Here is a 23,199-nt window from a genome sequence, read left to right on the forward strand (position 1 = left end):
GTTTTGAGTAAAACTGAGCAATGAAGAAGTCATTCAAAGCCATTAGCCATCTTTTTAAAAGGCATTCTAAAAATAGTTTCAGTGACAAAACTAGAAAGGATAACAAAGAATATTATCCCAACAGCAGTGGGTTTTGTTTTGTGTGGATTTCTGTTTGTTTGGGTTTTTTAAACAGAAAACTCACAGAAAAAACAAAGTCATTTCAGTAAAAGTCGAAAGCTCAGATAAAGTAACATTTTAAAACAAAAAGCCACAGAAAATATAAAAGCAGATAGGAAAGAAGACAGGGGAGGAAGCAAGTCTAACGATAAACATTACACACAATTGTTCTTTCAGAAAGTATACGTGAACTCTCCCAATCACCATGGGCATGGAGGGGGGGTGAGGAAGAGATGATGGATGAGAAGCATTAGGTAGTTTATGTGCTATCTCCCCTGAGGTATATATAAAGAAAGACTGAACTACAGTCTTTGTTTTTGTTTTAAAGAGCTCCTGACTCACACCATGAGCTGAAACAAATCACAACTAACACGACCGAAACCCAAAGCTTATTTTAGCTATTTCTTTCAGTATGCGTTTTTAAATATTTGTTTAATCCTACAAACCATGACAAATTAATATCATTGCATATTTTGGATTAATAATATTTGAAACAAAATTCTAAAGTTTCAATTTATAGAGCGTCAACATTACTCCTGTACAAGCCCTTCTGAAAAGCATGCTTTTTGCATGATTAGGTTACATTATACAGTTTTATGATTTCTATTGACAAGACCAAAATTTTCCGTATTATGGATTTCAACTCTCCGGAATATAAAATACTCTGAAATTACATCTAAAACCTTACTGGAATCAAGTTAATGTACCATAAGGGCAAAGGGGCTTTTAAAGTCAGTTTTAAGTACACTATTCCTTTCATACAGATGCTTTAATCACCACCAGATGCACATGGTAAAGCTTATGCTGAAGAAACTTTAAGCAGATATTCCAAAAATTACTCATTCCAGCAAGTATTAAATCTTCAGGATAAGAGTCAAATCCTAGCAGCAGGAAAAAAAACCAACAAAACAAAACACCAAATGATACCCCGAGGTTCCACCAAAACATGCTGAAGTCCAGGATGAAAGGGACACTACAGCCAGCTTCCTGTCAAACTCATCTCTTCCTTAACTTCTAACCCAAGACACCCTGAATCCTCTAATTCTACTATGTTAGAGAAACCTCAGAACTGTTACTAAGGAGATGCAATGACTCTGAGGCCATTCTGACATAACAGAATCACCACATTGTAGGGCACCACACATACATTCTTTCCTACTCTTTCCCAAACTTATAGGGAAAAAAAAAAAAGGAAAAAATCTCTCTTGTATAATCCGCATCTGGCAAAGAAAAACAAATGCAAGCACGGTACCGCAGTATCAAGTACAAAGCCTTTAAAAACTGAGTGCTATAGTAGCAAATATAGATGAAATTTGCTGAAACACAGGCCTAACAGAAGGCAAATGGAAACTGCCGTTCTTCACATGTCATAATGAAATAAATGGGGTGCAACAAAGCAAAGTGGCAGATTTAAAATTGGTTAAACAAAAAGAGCAAAGAATTACATGCCTTGAGCCTTTAGACAAGTTCTAAATGCAGACGACCTCAGAAGGCAAAGATGTCAATGGGACAATTATCTCACATTTGCTTACTGTGAAGGTTTCCTCAAATTTCAGAAAGATGTAGAAGTCTTACACATGCAGTGTCTATCTTCCCAAAATAACATAACCAAAATTCTCCCTGTTAGTCCTAATCTTCCTCAAGTGTCTGTGAATGAGAAGGATCTGAAGAATCCCTTCCAACTCACTCTACCTCATCGTGACTTTGGCTCAATATATTGAGGAAAAGTCCATGAAGTCCTGGGCAAGGCCATAGATCCTATCCACCATTCATTAAACATCTAATTTAAAGTTGAATCTCTTTATTCAAGCTAGAATTACTCATGACTTTGGAAGATGAAAGAAGGTGATCAATATATTTCTGAATATTTTACTTGGAGAAAAAAAATTCTTCGTGACAACTTTGAAGAAAACAAGCTGTGACAATAAAAATGTTTAAAGAACCATTAGTGAACACTTCTTGTCACGGAAAAACGTAACTTCAATTTAGGTTTTATGGAATACTTGTGGCAGTGGAACTGCAAGGAAAGAGGAAATAACAGGAGGTGAATACAAATAGAATTTGGCAAATTAAACAGTAAACAGAAAGCTGTTTTCCTGAATCAGACTTGAAAGTAAACCTTTCTCACACACCGCAATGCCACCCAACGTTCATTCTCTCTGCACCTCATGTTTGGTGAGAGAGAGAGAGACAGAGAAGAGCCCATATGAAAACCCCTTTATGAACTTTTGATTATGGGCAAAAACATAAACCAAGTAGTTCGTAGGCAGAAGAATTAATGAAGCCTGATTTCCCGGCTCTGTGCTTCACAAATGTAATCTCTGGTGTCTACAAAAAGGTGAACTCAAATTGATGCCAGTAAGTCCAAAAGTTACTGGAGAGTGGAGGAAATGGGGAACACGGGGACATTAATCTTGCTTCCTTTGAAAACTAAGCTAAAATAGGAAAAAGGCAAATTATTAAAAGGTCTTGTTAGCAATAAAACTAAGATGAATATAATAAAATACAGCCTTGCATGTTATATTGCGCATGTATCTAAGGAATACAAAAATCTATTACAGAATTTATGATTACTCACCTGATTTCTTCTTTCAAACCATTCATCAAGAATATTTATTAATGTTACTTTTTAAAATACTAAGCCTGAAGAGCTAAGAAGGTACTGTTGTTGTTACAGAGAAGCTGCAGTTTGCTGGAAAGGGTAACGGTGAAGGGCAGGGAACCAACAAAATTATTGTGAAGTTACCTGGCCCTCTCCCGTGCAGCATCTTCCCGTGCTTTTTCTTTCTCTTGCCTCTGCTGTTCAATCCGTGCTTCTTGTTCTTTCCTCTTCATCAGCAACTCCTCAACTCGGGCTTGCCGTTCTGCTTCTAGGGCTCTTTTGCGCTCCTAGCCATAGAAAAGTAAATTCTAACTTTTCTTTAGGAAAAAACAAAGAGGAATTAACAGAAACTGTATTTTAACATCTGCTTATAGAATTTTATCTCACCTTCATGATGCAGTAAGAACCGCAGTTTTATTAGATAAAGGAATAATATGCAAATATGAGTATGTTCAGAAGCTTGAACATACATTGAAAGTACAGTTGTATGAACTAAGCTACACATTAATTGGCCATATATTTTGCTCATCCTGAAAAATCCAGCTATCCACTACAAAAGCTTATAAAACTAGTTCATTAATGAGAGTATTTGAAAACATTTTGAACATCCCCCAGGATACACGTGATATAGAAATAACATATACTCCCATGGAATATTTATATTTAAATTATGATTCTGAAACTATCTGAGTGATGCTATAAAACAAAACAGATTTTGACAATTTATTTTTGCGCTATCACTGAATATATGATTCCTTTCTCGCTACTCAATTTTTCCTTTTTTCTGAGTAATTAAGAAACTGTTCATGGTATTGTAAACCTTTCTGACAGAATGGCTATACTTCTATCAGCAACAAATGTAAAAATAAAGCATGTTTGAAACCTTATATTTAAATAAGACATTTATGAGTAGACATTAAGTTGGTGAGTTTTACTAAGAGGAAATGTGATTATTTGGTTTAGCTGAAAGTCTGGAGAGAAATGGATTTTTAATGTGTTCTTCAAATCCTTATCTTGCTGAAAACTTAGTCTGTTTTGTACGACTGAATAAATGAAAAACAGGTATTTAAATAAATTTTTTTAAATATACTCCTTGCCACAAACTCCACCACTGTAAAAGCACATCACTATACTAGCAAATAAATCATCTTCCTTTCAGAAGACAGTATGAGATTTCATTAGCACAAACCAAAACTTGCTGGAATGATGAACATTTTCACATGGTTAGATGAGGGCCCTGCATAAATACTGGTTTTACAAAAATTTAGACATACTGAAAGCAGAAAACATCAACCTTATACTTTATTTTAATCAAGAAACAAAGAACTACAAAAATAAGTGAACTTTTTTTGTTTCATGCACAGCATTTTATATCAGTGAATATGATGTTAACTGCACTGTCTTCATCTCCACAGGCAATATAGCTGGGTAATGGATAATCAAAGCTCTGGCTTTCACAGTAACCATATTCTTTCCTGCATAAAGTTTCAATGACGGCATTGCACAAATACATTAATTTCCTTCTTAAGAAAATAAGACAAGATATGGCATACTTTACTACAACTGTACTATTAAATCAACAAGAATGCAAACTGTAGAATACACCTAGTGCATCATAAAAACAAATACTAGTTCTGCTGGACATTCCTTACAGAGACCTTTAAGGTGGCACTCGAAAATGGACAAGTATAGCTTGCGCATTTTGAATTACATACCAGTGCTATTAAATGGAAAAGCAAGCAAAAGCTGGAAAAAAAAAAAAATCTGTGGTAGATGCGGTAATTAAAAAGTTAAAATGAGCTTGATGGAAGGAGGATTTAAAGGTGAATCTGCAGAATTTGGTGTCAGGAAGAAGCAAGCAGATTTTATTGAATGGATCTGAAAAACACTTGAGGTTGACAAAGACATTGTTCAGGTAGATAAACAGAAGCAGCCCAGTTTCCACAGATACTGAAATTTTATACCATTTTTAGAATCCTTGTGATTTTAAATGATGCAATTCCACATATAGTAGAAGTCCATCACTGTTACAGTAAGCATAAAGTAGTTACGTTTAGAAGTGTTGTATTCTTCCAGCATTTGAGTTTTTGCATAAAGTTAAATTCATACTTATAGGCCAGAACACTCATGATTCATTTCAGTTCATGTAAGTGGAATTATTTGTTCATAGTTATACTAACTGCTAAAAAAGTTGTTATACTGGGAGTGGGTCCAGCTCCACAACAGTGCAGGAAAAGCTCTCCTGTGAGGGGAACACACATTGTTTTACAGAGGACAGCAGGGGAAGCTACAGCATACCTCAAAATATAGGGCTTTGCTCAACTGTTAAGCAACTTGTGCATGGAAAAAGCACAGTAGGAAGCATCGGCTTGATCCTTGGTCCGGCAGAAAGGATACGCAGAGAACAGTGTGGTCATAAGTGGGATTTAGTACTGAAAGCCTGTCTGCAGCCTTTGTTCTAGCTCAACTACCAGCCTAAGAACAGCCTAATACCTACACAACCCAGGAAAGGACTAAAAAAAAGAGACAAGAAAGAGTCAAAAACACCTGAAGTCCCAGAAAGGGACTCCAGGAAAGCTGCAGTCTAGAATAAGGGAGTGTGAGTAACTACAAAAAACAGGATCACTGAGATCAGATTTTTATAAACAATCTGAAAGTATATTTTTCACTGATAATGCAATCAACCCTTGGAAATCCAGAAACTTTTATTAATATATTCGCTCAAAAAGAGTTTTATCCAGTGCTTTTGGAGTACCTTCTGTCTCAAAAATGACTTCTGAGCCACTGAAGTCAGTAACATGCCCCATTTTTAACAAGGAGATAGAATCAACTGCTAATGCTAAGTATTAAGCTCAGGCAGAAGCTGGATTCACAGGTGATCTACAGTTGTGGTGATCTGAGGCACGTATAGAGAGGGAGGAGGAGGAGCTTACATAAGAAGAAAACTTGTGTTTCAGATTCTAACATAGAGAACAGTGCCAAAAAAGTGGATGCGTGAGGCAGGGAAAACTTAGTATTGGAATGCTGTATTAAAATAAACCAACAAAAAAAAAAAAAAAAAAACACCAAAACCAAAACCAAAAAAAAAACCAACCCACACCAGGATTCCAGGAACACAAACACATTTGCATTGTGGTTTTCACTGATCCGGTAAAAAGTATGATAATTATGACAGTAGGCATATGATAAGGAATATTTTTCTATTTGCTCTCTCAAAGTTTTAAGTGTTACCAAAATGCAAAGATTTCCTTATAATGGAGTAACAAATATTTTTTTAAAAAAAAAAGCTTAAGATAGGCCTGAATCAGTGTGCTGGTTTTGGCTGGGATAGAGTTAATTTTCTTCCCAGTAGCTAGTACAGGCCTATGTTTTGGATTTGTGCTGGAAACAGTGTTGATAACACAGGGATGTTTTTGCTACTGCTGAGCAGTGCTGACACAGGGTCAAGGCCTTTTCTGCCTCTCACCCCACCCCACCAGCGAGCAGGCTGGGGGGGCACAAGAAGTTGGGAGGGGACACGGCCGGGACAGCTGACCCCAACTGACCCAAGGGAGATTCCACACCATGTGACATCATGCTCAGCATATAAAGCTGGGGGAAGAAGGAGGAAGGGGGGGACATTCGGAGTGATGGTGTTTGTCTTCCCAAGTCACCGTTACGTGTGATGGAGCCCTGCTTTCCTGGCGATGGCTGAACACCTGCCTGCCCATGGGAAGTGGTGGATAAATTCCTTGTTTTGCTTCGCTTGCATGTGCAGCTTTTGCTTTACCTATTAAACTGTCTTTATCTCAACCCACGAGTTCTCACTTTTACTCTTCTGATTCTCTCCCCTATTCCACCCAGGGGGGAGCGAGTGAGTGGCTGGGTGGTGCTTAGTTGCTGGCTGTGGTTAAACCACAACAATCATCTACCCAGCTTCTATAATACCTCTGCTAAAGCAACTTTAAGACATACCTTTCTCCCTCTTACTGCTGAAACATTATAAAGGAGAAACATATGAGTATACTCTTCTGAAGTTGAACAAAGAAGGTAAGATAGAAAGCAAAGACTGCATAGCCAAAATGAAAAACAAATATGTATTTCATTGTCCCTCTGCAACTGCAGATATATTATACCTGAACTGCTTCATCACGTGCTTGTTTTTCCTCTTGTCTTCGTTGACGCTCTTCTTGTAATTCATTTAAGCGTTGTTCATATTCTTTTAGTTTATTCAACACATCGTGACGTTTGTTCTGAGCTTCTAAGGTGTTTATAAATGCAATTTCATTTACCTGCAAATAATCAGAAAGTGTAAGAAAAGATCTGAGAAGTTGAAATGTTTCATTCTTATTGAATTCCATCCAGTTGTTAATTATCCATTTGATAATTAAACTGGCGGAACATTTCTCCAGAATGGGTTGGAAAACTACCAAGCTGAGAATAAGGTTTTGGGTTTTTGTTGAGTTTTTCATTTGTGTTGGGGTTTGGCTTTTGGTTTTTTTCTTAAACAGGATAACCCATGGAATATAAAAGAGAGAAATTGAATTGTATCAGAAAAACAAGAAACTTTGGCTAAATACCAGGAAAATCTTCCCAGTCTTCTCAGCAATGAGACTTCATTAGTCTATTCTCTCATTCGCAAAATGTGGAATGCTAAGGCCCAGCTGGATAAGTCACTACAATACGTAAGAGTTAGCAGAATCCAAAAAGTCTTTTGATCTAACCTTAAATATATGGGTACTTACTGAATAAAAGGGTGAAACTATACATACTATGAAGAAGAAAAAAATGAACAAGCTCATTGTCTTAATATTTCTTATCAGTCTAGCCTGTTTCACAAACATATATATTATTTTTTTCAACCACAGGACAGTGCAATACACAAGAATAAAAAAATAACATGAAAAGGTTAACTTAAAAGTACTTTAATGTGTATACTAAAAATATCAAAGAATATGCTTTTCTACTACTTAAGTTCATGAAGGTAATATTTTGTGATCGCTACAAGGTTGCTGAACAAAATTCTTTTCAACTTTTGGCTTTTAATGCAAATGCTTTAGAAATTTATATGGATGGGAAAAATCAAACTCTTACTTAAACTTTGATTTAATAAAATAAAAATTTTAGAACCAAAGTTATTGAGGAAAATCATAAAAATTTATCAGCTATAAACCAGACTCAAACCTATGACTGAAATAGAAATTGTTTTGCTGAACTCAAAGTTCATGCTTGCTCTGAATCCACAAAAGAAATGACTGAAGAGAAGATACATGGACAGACAACAGATCACGTAAAGGGTGCTAGGATATTTTTGTTGCTTTGTTTACTGACTAGAATCCATTTACAGAATGGATTTCACAGTTCAGTAAACAAGTAAGTACTGGGAATTTAGACAACCAATTGGGCAGCAACAGTTACCATGGTCTTCAGCTATACTACTCATCAGCTATTCCTCTGAAGCCTTCTGGCCCAATTAACCTTTATTTCCAGAACACAAGAATCTCAAGAGGCAGCAGATCTTATACATTTAAACACACACGATACTGGAAACATCTGCTTAGCTGGGGAATTATGGCAAGTGTGATTTAGTTAATATGATTATAGAAGTCACACCAGTGTAATGAAATAATAATGAAGGTATGTTAGACTGATCTAGAAATCATTTTAAACGAAGAGACAGAAACAGCGAATAAGTAAAAAAGCTAAATCAGTTTTGTTGTGCTTATCTTAAACAATACAGATAAACAGCTGCATCAATCACAGCTGGGACACATGCTCATTATATAATGTAACATTTTAGTTTTAAGGAGACACATGTATCTTTACTTGGGAAAAAACAGTCTTTAAACTATTTCATTTATGTTGTGCTGTTTTTGGCTGGGATAGCGTTAATTTTCTTCCCCGGAGCTAGTACGGGGCTGTGTTTTGGATTTGTGCTGGAAACAGTGTTGATAACACAGGGATGTTTTTGTTGCTGCTGAGCAGTGCTGACACAGGGTCAAGGCCTTTTCTGCCTCTCACCCCACCCCACCAGCGAACAGGCTGGGGGGGCACGAGAAGCTGGGAGGGGACACGGCCGGGACAGCTGACCCCAACTGACCCAAGGGATATTCCACACCATGTGACATCATGCTCAACAATAAAACTAGCGGGGGAGGTTGGCGGGGGCAGCGCTGCTCGGGGACTGGCTGGGCATTGGTCAGTTGGTGGTGAGCAATTGTTTTCATTTGCATCACTTGTCTTTCTTGGGTATTATTTCTCTCTGTTATTTTCCTTTTCCTTACAATTTATTTTTTATTATTTATTTATTTTCAATTATTGAACTGTTTTTATCTCAACCCACGAGTTTTCTCACTTTTACACTTCTGATTCTCTCCCCCATCCCACCAGGGCCAGGGAGGGGAGTGAGTGAGCAGCTCTGTGGTGCTTAGGTGCTCGCTGGGGTTAAACCATGACAACGTTTATCAAAGTAGTATGAATAAGGTAAACCAAAAAGCATTAATCTAGTGCTCGTCTTACAAAATTACGTATTAAAGTCAGAACAGCACTAAACAAAATATTTATTTTAGAATAATTGCCATGTGCTAACCTGTAGGTTTCTATTTATTTCCAACTGTTTAACAATATTAGTGCTACAAAACACAGCAACAGAACTATTGTTTAAGGACACAGAATGCTGGGTCTAGAATGGATGTTTAACAAAGGATAAGAGCAATGAGCCCTCCCCAGTTCTCATCCTACATGCTGGAAAGCAGAGAATTGATAATCAGATCTTTTACTCCTTCCAGGAGGACTAGTTATCACCAAAAATGCTGCCATACTCTCTGCGAGGAACAAAAGCAGCAAGACTACTATCAGCTCTTTATGTCAACCCATCTTTTCTTCCAGTCCAACCCACCATGATGTCTAATAACAGCTAATTAATTTTAAACTCATATTGGAGAAAAATCGTCTGTTTTAGAGATTGGCATGTATCCGCTTCACGGTTCACACATGTTCATATCTAACTTACACCATCCTTCACAACCTACTCATGAGCACTCTGAGGTACAAAACATATAAAAGCATAACTATTAAACAGTTCCCCTTTAAAACAAAATAACTTACCTTAGCTTCTTCCTCTTGTGCTTTTTTCACAATTGCTTGTAGCTGCACTTCACGTTTAAATTCTGCATGGAGTAATTTTTCCTCCATCATCCTGCGTCTTTGATCTAATAATTCTTCTTTCCATTTCCGTACATCTTTCTCCTATATATAATGAGTAAATTCATTACTAACACAGCAACTGAAAGTAGGGCCTGAATTTTCCTCAGACTTTTCTAATATTTTAAGCTTTATTTACAGTAATAAAACATTTTGATGCCCTACACAAAGCCTGCATTAAGTTTAACCCAAAGTACACTGATTTGCTAACTGCTTCGGTTTGGCGAGTTTTAGCATTTATCTTGGATACATGCAACACATTTCTCCTTTTATCATGCCTTCCCTGAATCTGAGTCAGTATAGTATGTCAGCAACACTCTCACAGGAGTTCATGATTTGAAATAATGCTTTCTTTAATATCTGTCACGCACGAGTCATCTGTGAAAACTATGTGAACTCAGACTCAAAGGAAAATTTCATTTCACCGCTAGCTTTAATCTCCAACATTTCTAGACTACATGGAAAAAAAAAAAAATCTTTTCTGAAAGGCAGCAGACCGGCTCCTTTGTATCACAGAAAGCTTACCCTCTCCATTAATTTTTGAAGCTTCAGTGTCTTTTCTTCACGTAACTTTTCTCTCAGCTGTTGAGCTTTCATTTGTTTCTCTTCATGTTTCTTTTTGGATTCTGCTATTGTTCTTTTAAAAAAAACAAAGCAGAGCAAAAGCAAGTGACACAACATCAACTGACAGTGTTGCAAACATTTCTATGTCATTTTCAGTAAGAAAACAAACGGGCCACCCGAGGGCAATTATTTCCCCTAAATGTAAATACTGTTCTTCTAGTCTTCAAATCTTTATTTACTGGACAATGTAGCACAAGTCTAGTTCATTATGAAAATAATATACTGATTTCTATAACACTTTCCACCCACGGACTTAAAGAAAGTAGATTCATGAACAGTTTCACGCAGCCATGAGTTTGGTTGCTTGTTTTCACTGGCTAATCAAGACAGGTAACAACTCTAAAACCTTTTGCGTGATGGTGACGACAGTTTCTCATGCATGTGTATTCCATGTCCAGGTGGACGTGCAGGCTCTTCTTCCACTCTGTCTCCCCAAGAATTACTCTGGCGCCATGATTCACGAGCTGTACATAAAGAAAACAAAGACTTAGATAATTTAATCACACTTTTCTGGGAGAAGTGCAATTAATGAGGCTTAGTTCCTCTAAGTTCTCTCTCAAATGGGTTCTCTTGAGCCTAAGTAAGGTACAAACACAGACTGAAGCATCTCTAATCCCTGTGCATTTTCAATGCTTAATGATTTTATTATGCTTTTATCCAAATGTTAAGATAAAACTGGATAACAAATTTTAAAATTCTAATAGAGAGATGGGGGAAGAGAGCTGAAGAACAAAGACACACAGAGAGGGTTTGAACATACAAGTCCATCCTAAGGAAATAATGTAAAAAATAACAAAACTTGGAATAATATTTAGATGCTAGGGGGATCTTCCAAAACCTTAACTGTAAAGTTACTTACTTACTATGAGTAAAATGGGCATTTTTCTAAATTTTGCTGTCATTTCAATGTAAGCACAGTAATATATGAAAATTTACCTTCATAATCTGCCAGGACATCATTCCAGTCCATAGACATACCACAGAAAGATATGCTTCCGTTGCCCATACTAGCCTGAAATTTAATATGATCCAGACAGTAAAAACATAAACCTTAACAGGCAGGTGTACACACACATTAAAAAGCACCAACTCAGCGATACTCAGCAATGTTTCCAAATTGAATTAGCCATCCCAAAGACAGATGCTGTTCCTGATAGTAGAAAAGGAGACTTCTGCTCCACCTAGAGTAGCTCCTGTGTGGTAGCAATGAAAGTAAGTCCCAGCTCTCCCAGTTTCACACACAGAAGTAGGCAGCAGGACAATTACTGCAATATCAGAGGACTTTGTACAACTCAGCAGCACTGTGCTGCTGAGTTTAGTAAGACTAACTATACCTTAGAGAGTACAGTACAGTATAATTACTACATGACACTATTTATTTGCATGTAAAACAGATTACATTAATGCAAAAATGAACACTAACAAATTCTATATTCATACTCCGCTGACATCAAAGACAGATTGAAGTTGAGCACCTTAAAATAAATGGAACACTCACAGAGAAATCGCTATCATTGTCAGTCTCGATATTAATGTCATTGTTTTCCTCTGCTTCAATCTCTCTAGTTAATTGCTCTTCTTCTGCAATAGCACTAGCAATGGCTTCTTCATTTGCCTTTTCCAGGCGATCTGCTAACTCTTCTTTCTTAGCAAGGACTTCTGCCATAGACTGTAGGAAACATGAAACCAGGAAGAAAAAAAAAAAAACAACAAAAAACCAAAATCAGAAGCAGGCACGAAAAAGTGGTTTCCATATAGTTAATATGAACTATATGACTTTTTGTTCAAATTCTAATTACCTGTAGTTCCTTACTGCTAAATTTTGTGAAGGTAACCGAAATATAAACCCCACTAAAACTGTTAGCAACTACTAACTCATTTAATACCTACGTGAAAACTTATGAAATTAATTATCATTCACATCATTCCAAAACGTATTACATAAACAGTGTAATTAAAAGCAATAAAGTTCTTTTCTAATTATTCTTTTAAATACCTAGTCTTAGGGACTAAGCAACACATACTCTGAAACATTAATGGCATGCCCTGCTGTTATCTCCAGAAATGGAATCATGCTCCAAAGTATTATTTAAAGATGAAAATGGATCTGCAGATGAACTGTATCTGGAAACTTTACCGTAGTTAATACAATGGAATCTCAGGCTATACTTGTTTTTCAACATGAATGACAAGATAGTTAGGCAAGAATATAAGCCTGAATATGCTGACTGTCTTCTCCTTCTCTAATGTCCAGTATTAACTAGTTCATTTCCACTCCGGCTACCAAACAATGTGCCCCAAAACACAAATCGGTGTTCAAAGCCATCTAATCAGGAGTGGTAAAACGCTCACAAGAGACGCAGATCCCACCTAATGGAAATTACCTAGCAGGAATCCAGTTTGTAAAAGATGTTAAAGGGAAAGCAATTTACAGGAAAACTTTGTATATAGAATTTTAATCTAGTTTCTGGAAAAAACAGAACAAAACATAACCTGAAAGTATAACCTGGATTTTACGTAGCATTACTGCAATTCTCAACTCAGAGAATCCCAGTAAAGCAGACGCACCTTGAAACCTGCAGAATTCTACAGACAAGAAAGGACATTATTTTTGGGAAGCCACATAAAAACAGAATACTGACTTCACACTTGTTGCTTAAGAATGGCATTCATCCAAATTGCTAGTTGTATAGGAAGACCCAAGAGAGCCGTTCAGCTAGTCTTAAAAAGGCAGAGGTCTACATTTGTTTCCAACAGAATTCTGATATCCCATGTGTTTCCAGTTTGAATAATTAGCAAAACTAGAGTAAGAATTTAATGAGTCTGACTTAAAATGATTGATAGTAGAAGGACATTAAAAATTATGGCAAAAATGTATGTAAAAAAAGAAATGAGAGCACAGATCTCTATTCCAAATAACGCATTTATATCTTTCTAGTTTAAGTTCAGAAACTACTGGAATTAAAGCCTATCATGAAAAGTATCTGTGCAACAAATTATTTTTTCTACAGTTAAGCAGAATAGTTAATAGGAAAGTTAATAGACTTTTCTACAATTTCTACAGCAGGCTAACAATAAACACTGTGCAACACAGAATGAGAAAATTAAGGCTTATATTTATTATTTACTCAGAAATCTTGTAAGATTTCTTACCAATCTGGCAGCACTCACATTTGAAATATCTGAGGGATCCATTTCAGTTTCAGTTTTAGCTTTTTCTGTTTGATGCCGGTCTATAGTATCAACGATCAGGGAGGAAGCGTCATTAATCTGCAGGGTTTTTGAAGTACAGTCAGTATTTGTGAGAACTGGAGGCATCTCAGAAATTGTTTGTAAGGAATCTTCTTGCAGTGGTGTGCCAGTGCTCCTGCAGTCTTCCGAGGCGTGTGCTGTGAACTAACAAGAGGCATTTGCAAAATCAACAAAATGTAACATACCAATTTTTAAAGTCACTAGAGTCAAAAGGATTTTAACAAAATATTTGGCAACTTTACAGTGAGTGACGCAAATAACTCCACGTATATTTTTCAGTTGCTCATAACCTTGTGAAAGTTGGATCTTTCTACCGGAAATCTTCTATGTGTGAGATGTTGCCTAATGCTGAGCTTTTGGAAAACATGGGAAACCTGTCCACAGCACTGTAAATATATGGTTCATCTCATGATTTTTAACTTGCCTATTTGTGCCAACATCTTAATGTGTTTCCATAAATGTAACTGAAATAGCCATTATTTTTAAATCCTTTTCCAGTCTGGTTAGCAAATAAAAGCTCTAGACAACACTACCTTTAGAAAAGGCTCTAAAGAAAAAGTTGCAAGATTAAAGGTTAGAAAATGGTTCAAAATTGTACTGACCTGAGTCCTTTCAGTAAGAGGACCTTCAGACTGATGTAAAGGATCTTTCTGTACAAGCTCTGTGCTTTTGGATGCACCGCTGTCAGTAAGCGAACTCCCACGCTTATTCTCTGACGGTGGTGAAATGACATTTTCTTTGTCACTGTCACCTTTGGACTTTAGTGATTCTGCAGCTACAGGAGTTTTTGTTGCCAAAGCTGTGGATCGAGATCGAACAGGCCTTCCACGCTGAACTGTTTCCCAGCCCTCTGCATCCTTTCGATCTACATAAAAAATAAAACACCCCGTTCTAAGAAAGGGAGACTTATAAATAGAAGTATTATAAACAACTATTTTATTACAGTATCACACAAGTTGTGTGATAGAAATGTTCTCTTTAAAAATCAATACCGAAAAATCAATGACATATTCTTTAGCAAAGCTTTTTACTTCAAGGAGTGCTATCAGTTTCACAAACACTGAACAACTCTATTCATGGGACCAGTTCTGTTATTTCAAGAAGCTAAGCTACTCATACACAAAACCATGGAGAAAACGGCAACATGTACTTAAGCTTTTCATGCCTGTGTTGCTTGTTCACGAGATGGTAAAGCACAATAAAGCAACCACACTCTTGTTCTTTGTAGCAACAGTAACACTAGAGGCCTTTTGTGAAAGTGCAAATCTCTGCAAGTTCAGACGTAACTGCACGTCTTAGTGTGGAAAGCAGTCTCCAGAATGTGGCTTACTATTCTTCCAGAAATGTTTTCTTTACTTTTTCCATTTGTTTCATGCCGGTAATAAAAATACACTAATCAGTGTCAGCTTTCAGAAAATTTCTTTTCCTGGATTCCAGGAAATAGCAAAATATTGCTACAGTGGGACTGCAAACTGAAGGAGAAAACAGAAGAGTAGTTTACTTTGATTTACTTTGATGACTAAATAGCTGTTAAATACAACTTGCCGATCAACATTTCTGATATCTAATCTTGGTACATACCTGAAAAGCCTTCAAAGTTACATTTGTCTGTCTGAAGTATCAGGTCTTAAGTGTGATCAGATTTCTAGAATATCAAGGGGAATCCCCTTCTCCATATATAAGATTTTTGTGGCCAGCAATTAATACCAGCACATAATTTCCCATACGTCTTGAAATAACTAAGTGATTCTTTTGAGACCTGATGGTGTAACTCGCAAGTGTGAGTTCACGTGTGTCTATTTGTTGAACAAAAGTTGTTGCAAAAAACTCAAGAACCATGCATGATACTTTCCAATGCACCTTTGGCATAAGCTATTTTTAGGATCATTCACATAAAAGGAAGAGAAGGGTGTGGGAGATTACCTTTACCTGGAGGAATACAGACTCAAAAAACCGACACTAAACCGCCTGCTTTACAGAGGGGAAAAAAAAAATCTAGAATAGAACTCGTATAACAAAATTCATTCTCTGGGTATTTCTAAAGCTTTTACTAACAAAGATGGTCCTGTACCTCAGGCATAAAGATCAGAGCTCAAACATTAAAGTTTAACATAAATATGAGTCCACTTGGTTGTCAAAAAATGTAATTTGAAACACCCAAGAGTCGTGAGAAAACTGAATGATTTGTATATTATGATGAACTGCACATTACCAACTTAAAGACTGACTTAAAACTCACAGTTCTAGAGATCCGATTTTTAAAAGCAAAATACAAAGTGGTTTAAAAAAATGTAAGATACAAGTGTTATGCTCTCTAAAAGTACCACCTGCTTTCAGTAGGAACACATGATCTACAAGGAGTTACAAGAGGTTACAAGAAGTGAACCGTCTTTACGGACTGCCAATAACATCTATATGCAGGTCAACACACCCATAGGGAGATGAGCGAACAAAATACTTTTTCTTCCTTTCAGAACATGTATGTTTATTTTAAAGAAATTTACAGTACATAAAAAGGTTCTGTCTTAACATTAATTTTCATGGTCAAAAATCCTTGAGTCTTTTTAAATTTCCCTCCAGGGCATGTGTTTCTGGCAACTCTAAAGCAAGTACAGAAATTCTGGCACCAACACTTTCACTAGAAGTGCTATACTACAAAGCACTGCAGTGGCACAGTCATAGGACTGTCAATAAAAGTGAAGATTATTTTAGGTAAAACATAAAACTGTTGTACCTACTGGACTAAACTATCTTTAGGTGGACTTGAACTGATGTTCAACATCAGCAGTAACCAGTATACTGCAAATTAGCCTAAACCAGAACTAATGCCACTTTCATACTTGGCTACCCTTGGCATCTAGCATTTTACAAACATTAAGTGCTCATGTAACTACGGGGTCCTTTTAACATCTCCGGATGAAACACAGCAGCCTAGACCAATGGCTGGTGTAAATCATGAGTTACCAGCGAAGTTAACAGGACTGTACTGAAATTTATCTCAGCTGAGCAGCTCATGCAATAGCTGTTTTTACGTAACTATATAATTGTTCACAAACCTTAACAATACTGATAATATGACAAATGCAAAAAGATAATTCAATTTGATATTTTACTGTTGAAACTGTTTTACTCTAGAAAATTCACTGTATATTTTAAAGTAAACAAAATTCCAAAACTTTGTGTGAATGACTATAGCTGATCTCTTCAGATTACTGACGGTAACCAGAGACCTCTGCAAAAAGCCCTTCTATGTTCATTCCCCCTATGTGCACTTGCACATGCTTCAGTATGCACCACTGATTAGAGAGGGGAATGGCAGTCAAAAAGATACGGATTTTTTTTTTTGCTTTACCACAGACTTTCCGTTTGACCCCTATAAGCGACTTTGGCTTTATTTTCATTTCTTCATCTTTATATGGAAAAAATATTATTAGCTACAGGACCAAGTGATCTAAACATGTTATTACCCTCTCAGAGACAATCTTATCTCCAGCAATACTCCAGGGAACAGGGTTTTAATTCCACAAGAATCACAAACAGATTTACTGCAGAAAGCTCCAGGCACACAGCCTGTGTAGAATATGACCCTGCATTAGGTGGGACAAGAAGGACTGCTTAGGCCCCTTGTATATCACAGCTGCTCCTACCCCACTGACTTTTGTAATTGGTAGGACCACAAAGATTTTGCTGTATATAGCTTATGATAAAATTTGGCCAAGAAATTTCCCTGGCAAGTAATATACAGGCAACAAAGAGACTGTTGAGAAGACTGCTGAAATTAACCAAAAAACCTCCATCACTTCACTGCAGCAGACTTTTGGATTGCGATTCCTTTTGCTTGTCATTTGCAAAACGATTGTTGCAAGATTTCACTTCTACTTGTTCCGAAAATTGAAGTCAGCTCTTACATAAGGCATCTTTTCTACATTAAAAAAAGATCAGGAAACACCCTTTAGTAGTATCTACTACCTAAAGATAGTTTTACTAACATCTAGATAATAAGATCTATTATATATATATAATCGTACTAATATCTTCTAATATCTTTTACTAATATCTTTGCTAATATCTACTGAAGTTACTTCTACCAAAAAAAAAGTTCTTGCCTGCCTTGCCTAGTTGATTCCTTGTTTCGTGGCATATTTCTTAGTACTCTAAAATGACAGAATTAATCAGAATAAAATTATTCAGAGCATGGCAAAGCCATAATCACACTTACTACAATAAGAATGAATCTTTTAGTAAAAGCCATACATGTTCAATTTTTAATTTGTATTTGTTCACTGTCAGATTCATAATTATTACTCAAGACTTATCCAATTATTTTAACAGCACAGAAATACGTTTTGTGTTTGAAAGAATGTTGTTTGGTGAATTCTTTAAATACAAGACAATTTTTAATGCAAGCACACATTCAGACTGTTGAAATATTTGGAATCAGTTAACAGTTTTATGCCATCTGACAACTAGCTGTGCTCAAGAATTTACTTTTTCATTTTAATTCACTTATCAGTTTAGTATTCAGTCATTTCCAGGCACGTTTTTAACAAAAAGTTTGCAAAGCTAATACATTTATTGACATTAGATCACACAGCTCCTAATCTGAAGCAAAATTAATACTCAGTACAGCATCACCCCTCCTCCCTTCACTTTTTTCCCTAAGTCTGGAATTCTTTTCATATAGCATGTGGAGATGGCTACTGGGCTAAGTATCACATGCTGGGTTTGATTACTCCCAGAGTTTTGTTAATGAATAATTCATTTGACTACCTTGATCATTCTCTAGTTTCATTTGAACTCCCCTGTCCCTGCTTGCTCTTGTATTACATGGAAGTGACAAGCCATCTGTTATCTTGAGGCCCCCATAGCCACCAGGGCCCTACTCTTTCGAAGTTACTCCATCTGGAAGAACTGGCCAAGCAGCCTTACTGGCAACATCAATAAAATAAATCTAGGCAAGTATGTGCGAAACTCTTAGGAGTTCTACCTCAGGAGATGCGTGCCCCTTCTTAAAAATTTACTTGCAAGTAATATACTACCAAAGCCTATTTGACCTTCCCCACTCATTACTAAACTCCAGCCCCAATTTTTTTTTTTAAATCTAAAGTAGTATTACTGTATCTGAGAGGCACTTTGGAAAACTATGATTACTTAAGAATCTGGAAGCAAATCTAGAAACACGAACTCAGCCGAACCACAGTTACAGGGCAGAAGACATGAAAACGAGAACAATAAAATAAATCTAAAAAACCAGAGAAAATGTAGTGGTACAAGAAATGGTAAATTTACAAACCATAACAAGAGATGGTGAGTTAATCAGCAAGACCCTAGAGATGTTAATTGTCAGACTGCTTTTAATGGTCACTTCGAAATATGGGGGGGGGGGATATGAAAAAAGAAAATGAATGTAAAATTTTCAACAGAAACTGCTTAAGAATTTGAGAATCCAGTCAGGAATAAACTGTCCTTTGCTGTCTGTGATGACATTCCTGCAATTTGTTCTCAGTATGCAGAAGTTACGCATGCTTCCACAAGATCAGGTGCCAGCATGTCTGAGCCCAAACCAGGACAGTTACTTTAGAGGACTGTTATGTCCTGCAAAGTCAGGTCTTAGCTACATTACGAAGAACATCTATTCACAACTATGGACATGAGCAATCGATATAGGAAAGATAATAATTAATAAAACTAGATTTCAAGTGTGGCAACAGAAAAAAACCATTCGATATTTCTGAGAAGTTTCCATGTTCTTGACTGCCCTTTCTTCTGTTATGTACAAACAATAAACAACTACTCTAATTGCAAGCACCTACTTCCAGTCTTAATACACACTCTAAACTTCTAGCACCTATCTCACCTCTCACCCACGAGCACCTGGGAATTAATTTCATGCTAGGCTATTGCCTCTGTGTACTACTGTTACTAATCCAATCTTTTCTCTTGCATTAACTGGTCAGACAGTAAGACTAGACTATATTTCATATTCTAGAAAATACTCAAGCATGAAATACAAAATTATTATTTTTTTAAATTCATGAAAATAGAGAAAACTGAGTTTAATGAGGGAAATGAGATAAGATGATTTAACCTCATTTAATTATGCATCCAGAACAAAAATAATTTAAAGGAATACCTGGAAAAATAATGTGTTTTCTCTCTCCCTAAGGACTTATTTAGTTACATTTGGAAATTCCATCAACCATGAAACAGATACAGTAATCATACCACTTGTCCACTTCACAAAACCATTGTGAGACCTAGTGATAACACTGTTGGAAATCACCGGAGAAAAAGTGTTTTAGGGAAATCTTGCCACTGTAGGCCCCAGCTGGGCTTTAGGGTGGACAAGAGAGCATTACAAGGTGGCAGGAGGAATCCTCCTTCCCACAAGGCCTGAATGCCCCTAGCAGCTGTGAGTGCATTAGCTGGTGGACAGGCAGAGCGTATCTGCTTCAATAATGCATGTGAAGAGCCTTAGTGACTCCCTTTGCATAAACGTCACAGATCCTCTTGTGCTCCAAGCAGTGAGGTTAATTTGATTTTACCAAAGTGATTCTAGCCTCCGTACAAAGGATAACGTGCTCCTAAAGAGAATTTGATTTGTTAGATACATTACAATTCAGCCATGAGAAAATCATTGAAACTCTCCAGTGTTGAATGTCAGAGATAAGAGATTCTTAAGAATAAACAAAGCCTCTAGAAGGAATGACTTATTTCTTAACATGAAATGTTTCAAGTCTGAATCATATAGCACATTTGATTTTGAAAATTACTGAACACTTACAGGCCAGTACTACAGGACCTAAGTGGTTTCGCTCTTTTTGGAGCTCATCAGCTGCAGGTAACGGCCAATAAAACACAGCACAACACTGATTCTGAAGAAGCCCTTTAAATGCCTAAAACTAACATAAGGAAAAGGTCTTTTGTTTTCCTTTTAGCCTCTTAAAAATGTTATCCATATGGAAGTGCAGATCAGTTTTATTCCGTGTAGCTAATAGAATTCTCCATAAGCACAAGAATTCCTAATAAAGGTATTTTAACAACAGCTTGGAGTCTGTTAATTTAATATGAGCGATAATCATCAGAAAAAGGTTTTGTTATGAATAGCTTCAACTGCTGGCAAAAATTAAAAGTGGAATTACACCTCCAGTTACAGTGTTGAAAACTCAGCCAAACTGCTACAGTTCTCTAACGAGCTCACTGCAAACATATACAGCAAGATACTCCCTCATGCAAACAGCATCAATCAATTCCCATTCAAACAACCATTTTTAGAGTATGATTTTAATTGTTCTTTTCTAAGCATAAGAATCCGCACGCTACTGAACTCACTTATGTTAAACTGCAAGACACTTGGACAAGGTATTTTAGTTCCATAATATACCACAAGTCTCCAAAACACTACACATGACATCATCTACTACTAGGTTGAACATACAACTATGTTAAATTAACACATTCTCTTACAGTATTTTTTCTTTTAAAAAACCAAATTATGAACATTTCTTTTTAATTTATTTTAGAATATCCATTTCTACATCCTGCCTGCTGATTTTGCAGAAAGTCATCTGGGACCACACATGAAAAAAATAAATGGAAAAAAATGCAACTCTGAAGACAATCTCAGCGTTCCAGTGTGTGCAAAGAAACTAACTTTATAAACCAAAAGGTAAAGTTTTTTATGTCTACAACTAAACAAATATTTTCTAGAAAAGATGATGACCCCAGCATCAAGCATTCTCCAAGGAGAATCTTTAGAGAAACAATTCATAACTGAATGTGGTCATTCTTGTCTTCAAAGAAAAAAAAAAAAACATCAATTGTTACTTCTGCACAGTTCTGGTAACATCATCTCCCTGGGCACATAAAACTATCTTGAGCTCTTTTACAGATTCCTGACATGTATTATTCTTTATATTGTTAAACCATCCAAATCGCAGTTGGATCATCAGTTTGTGACCAAAGACCTTTCGTTTCTTGGGGTGTTATGTACTAGTATTTTAACAGGTCAAATTCTAGTTAGTGAAAATACAGTGGAATGTTGCCTACACGTGAAAACACAACTTTGTCCCAAACTTAACTATTACAATGATAATGTAAGGCTGCACTAATCTTTTATCTCGATACTTAATTTAAACATTGTATTTTGCAAATTTAGACTTAATATTGGTTTGGAAATAGGTCATCACACTCTGAACTAATTTTATACCAAACAGTTTGTGACAATAACTTAAGCCACTTAAAGAGACTTGCCATTTTTCCGCGATGACTTCTGTACTGGAGGTGGCAGACAGGTTTGTGCTGTTGCTAGCTCAGGATTGGCAGCTTTAGTTCCATGATTGGCTTTCACCTTATCAGCCCAACTTACACCAGAAGGAGCCAGGCGTGTTGCAGAAATTGTCACTGCAGGGTTCCTAAATGAAAGTCATAGCTCTTTTTAGTGTCTAATCAAATAACAGAATGGTTCGTTAGAAAGCTTCATCAGGACACTCTCTCCTTAATCTTGGTGTTCACTGATTCAGACCGAGAGCTAGTTCCAAAACTTTAAAAACATCTAGTGGCTGAAGAAACACGCAGCACTGTAGTGATGGGCAAACAGCTCCCACAAGAAACATTGTCTGATACTAAATTTTCAAGTCATAGAAATAAACATACAGCCAAATGTAACAGCTCTTCTGTTGCATCTTCCTGGGTCCTGCCTAAATGCACCAGTGAACTGTACAGAATGGGCTGCAACCATTACTAATACAAGGAGTCTAACAAAGTATATGTGCAAGAAGTCCAAAAAAGTACAGGTTTAATTGTAAATGTAGATATCACAAATCCATAAGGTACTCTGTTCCAAGGCTAAGTAAATAAAATAATAGATCTATTTTCTATTATCCGTTTAGCAAAAATAAATTGTAAATCTGGAAGGGCATTCTATTAACTTTCAGAAAGATCCAAATGACTGCCTAAACTTTGAACTTCTAGATGGACAGAATTGTAGTGTTTTCTAAATTATTTTGGTTTGCCTTTTGTGAAAAGTTACCACTTCCTGCACAAGGTTTAGAGCAAAAATCCTATATAGTTTTATTTAAGTGAACGCAAGCAAAATTTTTTAAATTGGAAAATGATAACTTTCATTCCAGCAGCACACGTTCAAGAAGCATCCAATTCTCTTCTTTAACAAGAGTCATTTTATCTGCAATCATACAACTGATTTCTTTTCCAAGCTTTACAACACCGATTAAAACAGTCCAACAAATCCAGCTGCCTCATTACCTAAAACAAACCAAGGATAAAGAAATGGAGATCTTGCAAGTTTCAAGCAAATGTGTAGAAAGCCTCCATATAACTAGAGTGTTCACTTATTTTAAGCCCAGTGAGATGTCAATTTG

At 36.4% G+C, this 23,199-nt stretch overlaps 1 protein-coding gene across 1 annotated transcript in view; it reads right to left on the reverse strand.

Moving 5' to 3' along the window:
• Window positions 1-23,199, reverse strand: part of SCAPER (S-phase cyclin A associated protein in the ER) — a 170,569-nt gene that overhangs the window by 112,142 nt on the left and 35,228 nt on the right. Inside the window, exons 8-17 of the mRNA XM_076348457.1 lie at window positions 22,073-22,233; window positions 14,422-14,684; window positions 13,739-13,963; window positions 12,066-12,236; window positions 11,504-11,579; window positions 10,914-11,031; window positions 10,469-10,580; window positions 9,848-9,988; window positions 6,877-7,032; window positions 2,906-3,048 (exon numbers count right to left, since the gene is read on the reverse strand). Of these exons, the coding sequence (XP_076204572.1) occupies window positions 2,906-3,048; window positions 6,877-7,032; window positions 9,848-9,988; window positions 10,469-10,580; window positions 10,914-11,031; window positions 11,504-11,579; window positions 12,066-12,236; window positions 13,739-13,963; window positions 14,422-14,684; window positions 22,073-22,233 (1,566 nt within the window). The remainder of the gene's footprint in view (window positions 1-2,905; window positions 3,049-6,876; window positions 7,033-9,847; window positions 9,989-10,468; window positions 10,581-10,913; window positions 11,032-11,503; window positions 11,580-12,065; window positions 12,237-13,738; window positions 13,964-14,421; window positions 14,685-22,072; window positions 22,234-23,199) is intronic.

The sequence above is a fragment of the Aptenodytes patagonicus genome, chromosome 10 (genome assembly GCF_965638725.1).
Source record: "Aptenodytes patagonicus chromosome 10, bAptPat1.pri.cur, whole genome shotgun sequence".
Lineage (NCBI taxonomy): Eukaryota > Metazoa > Chordata > Aves > Sphenisciformes > Spheniscidae > Aptenodytes > Aptenodytes patagonicus.